Raw genomic sequence first — 14,869 nt, 5'->3', positions numbered from 1 at the left:
TGAAAAAAAGGCATGCTTTCTTTCATGCTTTCTGACATTTTCCCCTCAGCATTCTAATTATGATCTCAGAATTCTTAGAAGAAAGTCAGAATTTATTTCAAGTACTTCTCCATATTTGTATTATTAGCCTAACCTTTGAAAAATTGGTTGAAATGAGCTCACCCTGTTACAGAAAACCCACCACACATGCACACATTCTGTCCTTTCTTACTCATTAGTCCAGTTCTCTTCTTAAGGATACAGATGGTGATGACATCATCTGTTAACAACCTGATGTATATATGCTTTTTGTGCTGTATAGATTAGGACAATGATTTGTCACTTTAGTTTGTTTAAACCTTGTCAAACAGGTTTATAAAAACATAACATGTAGTAAACTACATAAACTGTTTGAAAAGTTGAACCTTTCACAACATATATTTATAATTGAATACTGAGTTAAAGCTTCTAAGTCGAAAAAAAGATTTTTAAGTTTTATTTATAAATGTACTCTTTCGAGGGTATTTGTTATAAAAAAAATCATTTACAGCGTTTCACCAACAGAGGGCAGCACAGCCCTGTTTTCCTTTGTGCACTCTTGTCTCCTTGCTATTTCTCCTTGGGACTCACTATCATGCACTGCCATGGGAGGCCATATCTCCATCTGGTAGCCTCAGCATGATAATCTCAGTGATATTTTTATACCGCATAAAGATGCTCCATGTGGTTGTTATTATTTTACTGCTCCCTTGTCAGTAATTCCCTGTTATTGCTGTGTAGTTATTTTAATTATTTAAAGGCCCTCTTTCTTTTATTATTATGTGCACCTATTGTTCACACTGCTTCTTGTAAATATTGCTGTCATTGTTTCTGCGAGCACACGAGTGGGCTATTAGGCATGTGGGCGACAGAATGACTTGTGTCTGCTGAAACAACCCAGCACAAGACAGAAAATCTAACCACATCCTTCTAGTGAAAACAGGAAAGCACAGGGTTGAGAACAGTGACCAAACCCTCTGATTCTAACTGACATGGATGAGTATGAATGCACGTCTGTGTGAGTGTGAGCATATGACACATACACACACAATCAGTGCTGTGTTTGTGTGTTCCGCTCAGGCACATGTGACAAGCTCAGAGCTCGTGGCTGATGCCTGTGCTTGTTGATGTGTAATAGTAGCCAAAGTGTTGTGCATGAAGCCAGTGCTATTTATAGAAATAACAGCTCCTTGTGCTGCATATTGTGTTTGTGAATGTTGTGAGGCAAGTTTTTTACTTTAGCCCCTAACACCACTGTGGGATTTTTATCAGCTTTTCGCTGTTGTTTGGGTGATGGAGTGGCAGCCAGCTTTTACAGGATTATTCAACATCATGGGACTGGTTTTCTGAAACAGTAAAGCGACAAACCACATCTATATAGTCAAAAATTGACTTTTAGCACTCTGGGGAATTTATGCCATGCTATTTACCAACAACATGGGGCAGTGCTCCTGAGTCATGTACCCTGTGAACCCAACATGTTACGGGATGTAGAGCAATGAAAGTTTCAATATGTCTGAGAGGAAGTTTTGCGGCTGGCAGATCAGTTCCAACTGTGAGAAAAAGATACAACTCTTTCGGTTTTGTGCCTCAGGTGCCATCGCAAGGCTTAAGAAATGCCAACCTCTTTGCAGAACCAGCTTGGCATGTTGTAGTCTTTGGACGAATGAGAGAAAACTTTAAGAGAAACAATGAATAAAAAGAAGTTTAACTGCTTCCCTGTAGCTGATGCCAGGATTCCCATCATGCCTTTTTGACTGGCAGTTGTGGTGAGGGTGTCGACCCCAGTGATGAAAAAAAAAAGATTTTGTCAGGTTGATGTTTTTATCAAGACTGAGCATAGTGTGCAATAGCCAAATTTACTCTGCACTACCATTATGGGATTTTTGACACCGATATTGATACTGATTCTGGGCTGGAACATTTACAGATTAGTCATGAAGAGGTCATTTTAGAGATTTTATCATATAATGGACATCATATCCAGTCCAACCATTTCTCCAGCACAACGTGTTACAAAAATTTACATATATAGAAAACAAATGGCACAGATACCAATACTGAGCTTTGTCTGCCTGATGATACTGGTGTAATGTGAGGGTTGGATGTGTGTAAGTTGGCTCAATCTATTAACAAGTACAGCAGCCAACCAATCAGGGGCCAGAATTTCAGAGCTCTGGGTAGATGTAATGAAAATCCTCTAAGTATGTTCAGCATGATTTGATCAAAGTAACAAGATTTTATGGAAATGGTTTCAGAAAATGTTCAACACAAATAATAACTTTGATGTGCAAAGTTCACTGTATACATGATGTAAACATATTTTAAGCATTACTCAAGGTAAACATTCAGCTTGATATTCAGTCACTGATGTGAAATGCTCTGCAGTATTTGACATGTCTGTCTTTTATTGGTCAGTCTCTCGGGTTTTTTAAGTCTCTGTAATAAGATTAGAAAGGGAAAAAATCCATCATCCTTGAGAAGAATCAGGAAATATCATGGGTGTAGTTATAAAAATAGGTCCATTGACTGCAATGTGTAGTGACAGAATCCTCAGAACTTAATTTGATTTAACTTTTTTGAAAAAAATGAGACCTGCTCAGCTTGCTTGTCTCCAGCGACTTTCGTTTGAGAGATAATATCTGCTAAGAACCTTGCAATGACAGCTCTCGCCCCAGCACACTCACCCTGTCATCCCCGTATCCACAGATGGTGTGGGCCTGCTAATGTTGGGATTTTCCTGCGAGGGAAATGTTGATAACACACAGCACGGTGGGTATTATCTCTCCATGAATATAAAGCACAGATCCCATATAGAATAAACACAACAGTGTAAAAAAGGAGGAAAGAGCCAGCATACAAACAAACATGATTATGTTGTTGGCATACACACTTTGATCAGACAGTGTATAGAGATTTACTATAAAAAAGCTCTGACAAGAACTGCTCTCTTGTATTAATTCCACCCCCAGCCTATAGCCTGTTACTCTCGTTGTAGCATGTGCTTGCCACTGTCACCAGATTAGCACGCAGGCTTAAAGCCCTGCTCACAAAGACACTGTGTACAGTACATAGCTTGTGTTAATACTATTTCCCTCTACTCCAACCTACCAACTTGTAACTGTGCCCTATCAAACAGGCTGGATTTGAATGAGATTGGAAGAACAGAGAGTGAAAACAACAACATTAACTTCTTGGAAGGCAGCTCTAGAAAATATTACCTCTGTGACACTTGTAATGTATTTTGCTGAGACAAATTCTTCTCTATATTATCCTGTACGGAGAGGTGTGATGACAGCAACACCTTGGTAGATTTAATACCTTGCTGACACCTGTCAACAAAGGTATGACATGTTAATCTTCACCACAGTATGTGTGCACAGCTTTTGAATTGTTTTGCCCTTTTGTATGAGCTGTTTACTGCTGTAACAGTCATTGAACTTTAGGAGTGTAAAATTGTGTGTAATAGATGATTTAGGGTTCTTTCTGTGGCTGAATTAGTTGAATGACACAATAAAAGCCTTTAAATATGTCAAAACAAGCATGTATTAAATTTTAAAATTGTGAAAACAAACATTTTAACTCTCGTTAGCAGTTTATCCCTTCCGGGTTTGTGCTGACACATGATGTTGACTTTCTGCCACCACTGCAAAACCTCATGTTGGCTCAAGCGTCTAAATCACACAACCCTTAAATATTCACCACCTTTAGACATTGTTGGGACACCTCAGTGTTTTTGAGCCTGGCTCAAAGAGAAGTGTCAGCTGTGTGCAGCAAAATAAATTATTTACACACCCTCCTTCTACTTCAAAGCGCTGGCAAAACATTCAACCGCAGATTTGGGGGAAAGGGAGGTGGGGGTGTTTGTCACTAAGCAACCTGTGTGTCACCTGCCCCAACATGCCAAAATCAGCCACTTACCTCTGGAGGCTGCATTCACATAAGGTAGACGGCTGCATTTAAAAGCCTCTTCAGCTGGATTCATATGGAAAACAAAACAATTACCCAGACGCAGCTTAACTATGTGGCTGCAGGAAAGAAAGCATGATGTGATTATATTGCCTTTTCTCGTGTGGGAGAAGAGGAAAAGTTTTGCTGCTTAAAGGACGCTGAGTTTGACCAAGAAGGCCGGCAGCAGAATCCAACTGTGCAGCAACTGATGTTTTCCATAAGAGGCCTGTTTCTATTTGTAATGCTTTTTAAAGATGCTCCAAACAAAAGGGAGGAAAGAGCAGAATCTTATATGAGTACATGTCAGGTGGAGGATACAAGGTGACTGTGCAGCCAGAAAAGCAGGAAGTTCGGCTTGAGCAACATGTCCACTGAATGAACCCTGCCCCGGGGGACTCTGCTGTTTATTCACCCCCTGCCAGCACAAACGCACTTATACTCGCACTTCTACACACACGAGGTTAACACAAAACATGCACAAAAAACCTCCAGACTCACTTGTTGAAGCAGACAAGTTCAAACGTGCCCTCTGAGCACAGCTTTCACACACACACAGACACACACACACACACTGAGTGAAACATGCCCCATGCTGTCAATAAATAACTCATCCACTCATCTGGGAAAATCGAGTTTTTGTTCTTGCTTTGTTTCTCACTTTCATTGTGTGTTTCACTTGATGCTTTACAGTTAATCACACCAGGGGAAACCTCTTTTTGATCTCCAAATTAGCTCTGAAAACAAATGCTCACCCAGTCATAATATCTCATAATTACCAATCAGTTCATTTTTATGAAGTAACAATTCCTAGAATTGTGTTTGCTTGTGGAATTTCTCATGTACATCAGGAGTGAAACCATTAGTTTCAAACACCTCCTTTTTCGAAGCATCTTGGAGGAACGCTACAACTACAAATGAGACATGAATCTGTTATCTTCTCATGGCTGCACATTGATATTTAGACATCCCTGCAGCCTGTTTGATCAGGTTGTGTGCTCCGTGTGTGCATGTGAAGACCTGGCCATGCGTGACAGCATTAAATGACCACCTATCCATCACTGGCACCAGGGCCTGGGATTACCATGAGCTCTGGCTTGGCACCAACTGGACCAAAGCCCGCAAAGTTAAACAAAACTGAATGCACCAACATATAATGAGCAATGTGCACAGAAATATGGGAATGAATCTAATCTGGAATGCATTTAGCATTCTTAGCCTGATGCTTACTGTATGGTTTAATATGGAACTGCAAAATTATCGTGGGAAAACCCGGCGTAGAAAACACCCATGTAGTAAAACAACATCAGCAACAAAAAATCCCCTTATATTAAAAATCAATTTCTTTATGTAGATTTGACAGATCTTAACATTCACTTTGCATCTCCATCTGAATGTGGCTTTTGCTCTGACTTACAGTGAGAAAACAGCCACAGGAAGACGCTGTTTTGTGAGCAGTTTCTGTGGGTGGGCTGAAAAACGAGACTAAGAAAAACAGAAGTAACTGTAAACCGTTTGAGGTGTCCCACCCTGCTATGCCTGCGTCTAGACCAGGCCCTCTTCAGATCACAACACTGGATTGGGAGCAAACATGGCTGTTCAGCATAGTTAGCCTTTCATTTGTGGCATTAGAGTCAAAATCAAGCTGCAACTCCTTTGCAGTTAATTGCAGCAAAATGAGGAACTCAGTGCCGCATGTGATTATGAGATACATGAGGATACGGAATTCCGACAGTGAGCCAACATGCCCCATGTGCCACACACCAGACCATCTAACCAGATTGGCTCTGAGCGAGGGACATGCAACCGTTACGCAGCACTGTGCCAAGGCTGTTGGCCTACTTATGGGCCATTCTCTTGATAGTATCAGGCCAAGAAAACCACGCACATACACTTAAGTATTTGCCTGTAACTTGGACACAGACCAGATTCTGGACAAGATACTTCACTTATAGAGAAATCACATTTTTGACACATTTGTCTTGCTGTGGAATCAGGGAACACTATTTCTGTGACTGGACATTAACATTGCTCCCTTGCTACTTTCAAACGTCCGTCTGCTGATAATATGAGAAGCTAACTGTGGCAGTACCATTCACAACATGACCTCAATCAAACATTTCATAGCCCAGAGGCACCAAATCTAGCAAACCACAGAGAATCCTCATTTCATAATAGTGAAAGATAAATTATTCTTTAAATGGGTGAAAAGAGACCACAAAGGGGCTGCTTTTCAATTTCCATGAGCAAATGGTCAGTTTCTCCCACCATGCACTGGGAAAGCTGTGGTGAAAAGCAGCCCTATCTTTGAGTCAAGGCTTACAAGCTTTAAGTCTGCTAAACCCCCATCAAGGTAAGCATTCTTTGGTCACTTCCACCTCCCCCAACCTCACACAAACAAACACACTGTTAAGATTCAAACATTTAGAAAAGAAACCAATTGTTCAATTCCTGCTCATGCATGCTTGCAGGGGTAGTTAGCAATGATTGTAAACATCACAACCAGCTAAGCTGTCAGTGCATGACAACAGTGTAGATTCCCATTAGATATTCATTACCTGAGCTGTCATATCAGATGCACAGAGGCATAGAACAATTGCTCTTTTGCTAACCGAAAGCAAACATATTTAATTATCAACATGTTTTGATCACACTGCCATCAGCAGCTTTGACTTTAGCAATAAAAATGTCAGCTATAGGAAAAGATATGATACTGACACCTAGGAGTCTTGGAGCCGAGCATATATCTGCTTCAGACTGCATAAATATTACATCTCTTTAAATATTCCCATCCCTGACTTGAGAGGAACTGAAGTTTCCCTTCACCCCAAGGTTAACTCAAGTACTTAGCTTGCTCTCCACTGCCCTGGGCAAAGAACTGTGCAATGAATGGAAAAGCAGGCCACATTTCTATCCAGGCCATCTTTATTGATCCTCACCAACCCCTTTCACATAGACCATCCCCCCATCTTGACCACAAAAAAGAGAGGGGACAATATAAACAACCAATAAATAAGAATCTGCGCGATTAAGGCGGTTCTACATCTCCAATAGAACACAACAGTGTGGACATGTTGGAGTTTTACAGCTTCATACAGTACAAGCAGTAGGTTTTTGAGAACATCACATCTAAAAAGGCAGCACTTTACAAAAAAGTGAACCATTTTTAAGATCTGGATGACACTCCCATTCAGATGAGATAACATTGTAGTTCTGTCGTGACTGGCTTCTGCTCTTTGCTGATAACCTTCCCATCTGAGCATGTTTTTAATGCTAAATCAGATTGAATGGGAGCAAAACTAATTAATGAGCCGAGAAAGTACATTTATTTCTCACCCATATTATTCAATAAAACCTCTTCATTCCTGAACAGAGCAAGTGGTTGTTCTTTATATCAATTTCTCAGATAGGAATAAATAAATACACCTTTTTTACTGGTAAACTGTCATGGAGTTCATACTTGGAGGCTACAGTGTCATAGCCTTGTTCAGAGTGGCTTTTAAGAATTTCAGCATTTCTTTATTACATTCATGTCCAGGCAATGAGAGAGGTGGAGCTAGGCCCTGTAAAGCCAGCCTTCCTCTGGCCACATGTGAGACACCGTGTGTTCCCTGTGGATATCCAGAGTTCTCTTCTGTGCACTCTGCGTCACAACTTAAGTTGAACATGGAGCAGCTGGCTGAAGAAAAGTGAAGAGGTGAGCACTTTTCTTCCGTCCTGGATAACTCTCACTCTTCTGTCTCCAATTATGCTCCTCTGCAGATAAGGTCCTCTCAGCAGCTAACAGTGCTCGGCTGCTGTTTGCTGACAAAGTCTGAGATGAAGTCAAACTCATTCTGGCCCAGGAAGAGTTCTGGAAGTTCCTGGACTCGGTCCAACCCGAGCTCCATAACAAGCGAGGTCAGAACCTCCTCGTCAATCATATCTGCATCCATGCCATTCAAGGCCAGAGCCGGTCCAGCCATGTGCTGCATGTTAGCCAGCTGAGCAGGGTTCATGCGATACTGGGCAGTGGGTCCCATGTGGTTCCCACCCATAGGCCCCAGAGGGTGTCCATGGTACTGCGTGTTGAGTTTTTGTAGCTGCATGCTGGCCATGAGCTGCTGGGACGTTAAGCCTCCGTTCATAAACTGTTGCTGCTGTTGCTGTGGGTGCTGGGCTTGTTGCTGGTGTTGCTGGTGTTGCTGGTGTTGCTGTGGGTGCATATGATGCTGCTGCTGGGGGTGATGCTGCTGCTGTGGCTGGCCATTGTACATCATGTTTCCAGAGGTCATCTGGTGGTGACCCATCTGGGCTCCGTTTATCTGTCCGTTCATGGGTCCGCTCACCATGCCCTGTCGCTGTCTCATGGCGTTCTCCATGTTGGCTTGAGCACCACCGTAGTGCATCATCTGTCCATTGGGCAGCGCCCGCATGCCCTGCTGGTTGGCATGCTGCTGGTGACCTGCCTGCAGGCCGCCATTCATGCCCATCCTGTAACCGTGGAGACTGGTGCCCGCTGAGCTGTGATTCATGGGCATCATCAGATGGTCTGCCATGCCTCCTGTCTGGGTGCAGAGGAGACAGTGTTAGGACAATGCAAGGGTGACAAGATGCTCAGAGCAGGATAAACATCCACTGGAAGGTGAAGCAGGGCTACAAAGGCAGGAACATGGTAGCCCTGCATCCAACCACTAGTGCCTGGTGATGTTACAAAAACTAGAGCAGCTCATTTAAATATTCTGTTATAGTGACCACTTGCTTTACCTTCACTGAAAATAAACTAAGATTCAGTCCACCTTGTTGTGTCACTACTGGACCTCATAAGTAGCCACTGAATACGCTTCCTGAAAAAATATCTGCAAGGCTGTCTTGCCTTTCGACAAACACAGAAACCCGTACTCGTTTGTTTGGTCTTCCCAAAACCTCCCCTCTTTGTGCCAATGAATGAACGCCCAGGTTGGAATCACAGGTTGATATACATTGTTGGGATACGCTTTACAGGCTGGATGTTTGTGCACGAAGCGATCGTCAAAAGAGGGGAAAATTCGTGCATCGCTTAATGCATTTCCTAAACACAGTGTATGTTGCATGTCAGCCGAAGCAGAGAAATCTGTTACATTTTACGCACGTAAGGTTGCAACAAAGAACACTGACATCATGCAACATCTCCCCAACAGCTGAATCACCACATTTCTAACAGGGCAGAAAATTCAACAAAGGGCTTCGATTTTCTCCGAATACTTTGCGCTGATCTGTTAAAATGTTTGTATGCGATGATTCCCCGGAGCATCTCCTTAAATTGTCAATTTATCTTATCTCGAGTTTCAAAAAAGGGAATGCAAACAATGGAGCAGCAGCAGCAGCAGCCCCTGAGACCACCACACACCAAAACCTCAATTTCTCCTCCGAATAAATCCGATAAAAATCACTTACCCGTATCCGCTACGTTTCCACAAAGTTGCGCGACTTTGCTTCGGCTCCGTCTTTTAAACCAGTTCCCCTTCTGTAAACGCAAAATCTCCTCTGAATTACAGTATGTTTTCCACTGGGTTACGCTTCATGCTCAAGCGGGGACGGTGTGCACAAAGACTGCCGCATCAGATCTTGAAACGACTGCCTATTTTCTGGGTCAACTCAGGGATTATGTACATCTAAAAAGCTCAGAGGAAGGCAGTCGGGGAGAGGTGGAGCCTCGGTCCTGCCTCTTCTTTGTTCCTATTGGCCCTACTTAATATAATTGTGCATGGGCGTAGAAAAAAGGGGCTGTTTGAGAGCTGTGACACAGTAGCCAATTTAAATACCCTCCTCCCCACTGTTTCTTTTTAAAAGCGTATTTGGACATCTTGTTTATCTTTACCTGTAACTGCTGCTGCTTGCATCAGGAAAACAAAGCAAAGCAGTAAAACTACAGATTATTTGACAGATTTGATATACTTTAAATTAAAATTTCCTTATGTAAAATTTATGTTTATACAACTTAATACTTGGTGTTGAAATCAATCTCCTCAACTTGTCTGCACCCATGTATCTATTTGCCCCTTGTGTTCATACAGCCACAGTATGCATGCACACCTCTTCCCCAAGATCACTGAGATCACTGTGTGTCCATGTGACCCACCAGTCTGCTGTGTGTTGGCCTCAGTGAAGCAGAGGAGGGAGGGCAGAGGAATGTAGCCTGCGTGCTATTCTAGGCCACACTGGCTGCAGCAACAGTGCACAGCTACGTGTGTTTGCTTGGTTTTTACGTGTATGGACTATGGATGCAGGCACGTGTGTTTGTTTTCTGTGTCTGTGCATGAGTGTACGTGTGAGTGTGTGTGTGTGTTTGTACTTCGACTCTGCAGATGCACATGCCTCTTGATTGCCCACTTCAGGACAACGACCTCTTGCCTGCAATTGCAAATGAATAGAATCACTTTGGGAGAGCAAGCCAATCTATTGTCCTGGGAATTCGTCTATAAATGGGCAACCACTGGCAGGCGTTTGTCATTGTTTGACATTGTCCAGCCACTTTAAGCAAGTGTTAATAAGCCACTCCCAGGTGTTAGTGCTATGTGAAAAAACTCACCCAGCCAGTCACTCAAACACAAACACACAATCAACATGAGTTTCTGTTGTGTTTGGATAAGCGCTCTTATAGCAGGGCACTTTTTCTGCGCAAGGTTACTCCACTCTGTGACAATATGACAAAGAGGCCTTTAAAACGCATCAAAACATCCTGTCCTTTTATCCCAGGGCCACAAGCTTGTACTTATGGTGTCATTTGCATCAGAGAGCACTTCCAGTGTTCTGAAACCTTCTGGAGCTCACCAACCACATCTCCGCTTCTGCCTAAATTTAAAGATATTTGCATGAATTCCCAATCAGCCATGATTGTGCTGGATGATGTGCATTTTGTGATAGTAAACCGTAAAACAAGCGTGTGTTGTAATGAGTTGGGGGATGCGCTGCAGTCTTATCCGTTTAAAGGCTGTTTTTTTTCTATATACATAATGCTTGTTTCTCAGATTTACCCTCATCTCTAACGGTGGTCTGTAGTTTTAGGTCAGGCCTCCGCACATCTTTCTTTGAGCCATTTATTGATTTCTATGCTTCTGTGAAACTGTGCATGTGTCTTTATTTGAGGGATAAAGAGCAATGGTAAAAAAAATTCACATGACTGTGTTTATAGCAGCAATAGGCTGGAAGTGGTGCTTCCATTCGCAGCATGGACACACCCCTGTGCTACACCGTAAAACATGCAATAAAAGTGCTGCTCTTGCAGTATTGAGTTGATTTCACACAGGTTTCAGCCTATAACATAATTCATACACGTGTCCTCTTGGCAGATCTGTTTGAGCGCTCACTATAAAAAGCCTCAGCATTTCTTGGTGACTCTGCTTGAGACGACACAGTGCTGATAACTGCTTTGTCAGAAGATGCAGTCTCAGTTTACAGTGCTAGCACTTTATCTGCCTGCAACCTACAACTTTGTTGTGTTTGAAGTTGACCATAAAGCCCACAAAACACGGAGCCACTGCTTTGAAACCATCTATTTCAGAAATCAAGGGTGCAAGCAGAGTCTGTGAAGTTGTAAAGGCCAATGTTCATCTCTTCTCTCAGAGTCTGAGAATGGAGAAAAGGCACCCACTCAAGTGTGGTGGAGTGGAAGGTGAATGTTCTGAACTAAGGAGTTGTCTGCCGGTTGATGCACTGAAGATCAACTTCTGCTTTGGCACTGCTGGCTGGTTGAAACTCCATTTTCCTGGATAGGATACAATATTTTAGCAGTCAGCCAACATACTAGAAATTATAAACAACAGTGCATTCAATGTCTCTACATTTACAGAAACCATTCTCCATATGGAAGCTCAAATCCAGTCACAAGCCCCGTTTCCACCAAGCAGTCCGGTTTGGATCACTATGGTTTGGTACAGATCCGCTCAGTTAAGCCTGGACCTGTTTGAATTTCCACGGCTAACCGTGCCCCCTTGTAGTAGGCGGCATGTAAGCCAGATGCCAATAGCCCCATCAGTTAAATGATAGCGTGACGCCATAGCAGCTCGACACAGTATACCCTATTAATGAATCAAACAAAGAAGAAAAACACGACACAGTAATCAAATGGCAACTATGGGAAACATCCAGCAATTCATCTTCTTTGAGATTGGCATGTGACTCTTCATTACAGAGTGTAATCAGGTTTTGTTTCAGAGAAGGCTGTGTGCCGCAAGGAGAAATACAGCCACTGTTGTACGGTAAGTGACGATTCTTTTGACCAATCTACAGTCTGCAGTGTTGTAGCTCCACCTTCCAGGATCAGGTGAGTTTAGTCTGGCAACCCTACGGAAGGGTCCCCAAAAGGTGGGATGTCTGATCTCCGTTATTTGTGGATCTGCCATGCCAAGATGAATCAAACTGAACCGCTTGGTGGAAATGGGGCTTTGGAGCGTGGTCACACTGGCCATCCAAATCGTGCCGTGCTTAAGCACGATTGCCCCCCTGCAGCGCTGTTCCACAGCTGTAGAGTACAGCCAGCGGTCACACTACCCCTATATGAACCAGACTTTAGTGGGTATCAGACACGTGCACAGCCCACCTCCGTCATCATGAAGCGTCTGTTTACATGAAGTGCAATCTCATCAGAGTCAGCACAATGAGACACAGAGAGCACTGCTGCAACTTTAGTTACTTTTGGACTTATATTAAGTCATTTTCGCTCGACACAGCCCTCTAACACCCCTCTAACACCCCCGCTTTGTTTAAAATGATTGTCGAGAGATATGCTCGTGGTGATTATTCGTAATGGATCGCACGCGCTGTCCGCGTGCTTGTGCTTGTGCATGAAGTAAATCATGCCGAAGCCCACCTCTTCGAAGCGTGCCAAAGCACAGAAGGGAACCGTGCTGGCCATTTCAAACGTGCTTTACGGCTGAAGCGTGCTTAGGCACGATTGGCCAGTGTGACCGCGTCCTTAGGGTCAGGGTCATGCAGATTGGAAATCAGCTTCCTCCCTCCAGCTGCAAAGTTAGTATGCAATAACTGCAGTTTTTACTGTCATGGGACTTTTCACACATTTTGATGATAGCTGTTCGACATTATCCTGCATCCTATGCAACCAATGATTTATTTATTTACAAGCTCTTTACCTTGTAAGTGATCCACTGATAGCATCGTGTTTTCATATTGCACGGCATCCTCAGGCTTGTGTGATGGTGAAGAAGTAAACCAAATTACAATGATGGATTTAAACAGTTCCTATTAGTTCTTATTAAAGGGCTTCTAACACAAACTTATTTTATTAAAAGTGACTGAGTCTGGAAGTTTGTTTATTTTTACCATCCAGAGTCACGTCAATAGGTGCTAACTAAAAGACCTCTGGATGCCCCATCTGATGGGACCAGTGATACATTATGTGTAGAAGTGACCTGCAAGACTAGGTGGCTTCCCCATACATCCAATGTGCAATAAGTGAATTCCAACAGGAGATGCAAGGCAGCTTGGCCTCGTTCACTGCAAATTAACTGGCAAATTCCAAGATTTCAATCCTGAGCTGTAGATCTAATAGACATTTCACCTAGATTTAAAAGTGTTTAACTTGCTATTATTTCATCTTAAGGTTTAGGGTATAATCTTAGATTGATTATGAACAGAGTTTTTTTTTTGTCTCAATTATTCAAGGAATCTGTTTGTTAAAATCTAAATTAGTTTTCTCCTTAAGTCTCACCAAGATAAAATGTGTTTAACTGACACCCTCAAGGTGTTTAACTTAAGACTGAAATGTAGTATGTCATTTAGAAAATAGATTTTAGCGACTTGAATCGCCTAGATCTGTATAAAAACATGTAAAAACAATGTGAAGGAGATACTGTATAAGCCAGCGCCCAATTCTCTATATTTCATTTGTTACTGTGCTTCAGAAAGTTTTCTTTTTCACTTTTTTTTAAACTTTCTTCATAAATATAAATATATGTCTATAATTTTTTTTTCATTCAAAAACTAGCATTTTCGCATTCTTATATCAATTCTTCTTAAACAAAATTAACTTGCTGCATAGATATTTTCTTGTCAAGTGTAATGCTTTCTTTTTTTGTAGTGTACATAACAAACCAGCTGGAGCAAAGGCATGATAGCGTCATTTGGACCACAAATACATCTCACGTCTCACTTTGCCTGCAGAGTCTCATTCATTCTGTGTATGAAGGTATCCACTTGTATCTACGGCAAACAGCACGTCATCCTTACATACAGAATCTCTGGGTATTTTTTTTAGTTTGATTGTATTTGTTGTCTCTTTTGAAGCCCACAGACTAGAGCAGACCAGCAGTGTGCTGTGGGCAAAGACACACGTACATATTGTGCAAAACAGTGCCAAACACAGAGGCTCTTTGGCAGCAAGATAAAGCACAGAGAATATTCTCCATACAGACTTCACTTACACCAACATTGGTATTTTCATTCAAATTGTCTTAAATTTGGCCAAATAATATGATGCACATGGCCCCTGTGGCAGTGGTGTGTAGTGGTGTGGAGCCTGCCTATGTTCACACAGCTCTATGTTCCCACAGTTCTAAGTTGTTGTTCTTTCTTTTCAAAATCTGGTTTTGCTTGTCTGAACATTTCATTTTGTTTGAAATAAAATCAAGGGTTTGGCATCTCTCAACTCTGCTTCAGCCAGAACCCTTTTCAATCAGCCTATTTTATTTTTTCTTGTAATGACTGTTATTGTGATGATTTCTGCTGCTGCTAAATTTAGATGAAATTACTCATTCAATCATTTACAATAAAGTTCTTCCAAATATTGTGTTGGAGGTTTGAGAAAACAAGAACTAATTTCGAAAGTCCTAGAAATGTGGGAACATAGGGCTGTGGGACCACTGGGCTCTGGAAACATAAGTGCCCTATGAAAGCCTAGTTTCAGTGCATTTGGCCAGTCTCTTGG

The 14,869-nt window shown here is 42.2% G+C and overlaps 1 protein-coding gene across 2 annotated transcripts; it reads right to left on the bottom strand.

Annotated features, from left to right (window-relative positions):
• Nucleotides 1–6,873: 6,873 nt before the first annotated feature.
• On the bottom strand, nucleotides 6,874–9,637 carry cited4b (Cbp/p300-interacting transactivator, with Glu/Asp-rich carboxy-terminal domain, 4b). Of its 2 annotated transcripts, none has more exons than XM_074682573.1 (2): nucleotides 9,382–9,637; nucleotides 6,874–8,509 (listed from the first exon to the last, which is right to left on the bottom strand). In XM_074682573.1, exon 2 carries the CDS (start codon nucleotides 8,502–8,504, stop codon nucleotides 7,740–7,742), a length of 765 nt encoding a protein of 254 aa, XP_074538674.1. In that variant the 5' UTR covers nucleotides 8,505–8,509; nucleotides 9,382–9,637; the 3' UTR covers nucleotides 6,874–7,739. The 2 variants fall into 2 exon arrangements, with proteins under 2 accessions (XP_074538674.1, XP_074538673.1); XM_074682572.1 differs by having other exon boundaries at nucleotides 6,874–8,513; nucleotides 9,382–9,633.
• Between the last annotated feature and the right edge of the window lie 5,232 nt (nucleotides 9,638–14,869).

The sequence above is a fragment of the Halichoeres trimaculatus genome, unplaced genomic scaffold (genome assembly GCF_033239565.1).
Source record: "Halichoeres trimaculatus isolate MK-OKI-2021-1 unplaced genomic scaffold, fHalTri1.1 fHalTri1_scaffold_12, whole genome shotgun sequence".
Lineage (NCBI taxonomy): Eukaryota > Metazoa > Chordata > Actinopteri > Labriformes > Labridae > Halichoeres > Halichoeres trimaculatus.
This window is presented reverse-complemented; position numbering and strand designations above follow the sequence as displayed.

Excerpts from the sequence above, each read along its gene's own strand:
- cited4b (XM_074682573.1), bottom strand. The coding sequence starts at position 8,504 with ATGGCAGACCATCTGATGATGCCCATGAATCACAGCTCAGCGGGCACC.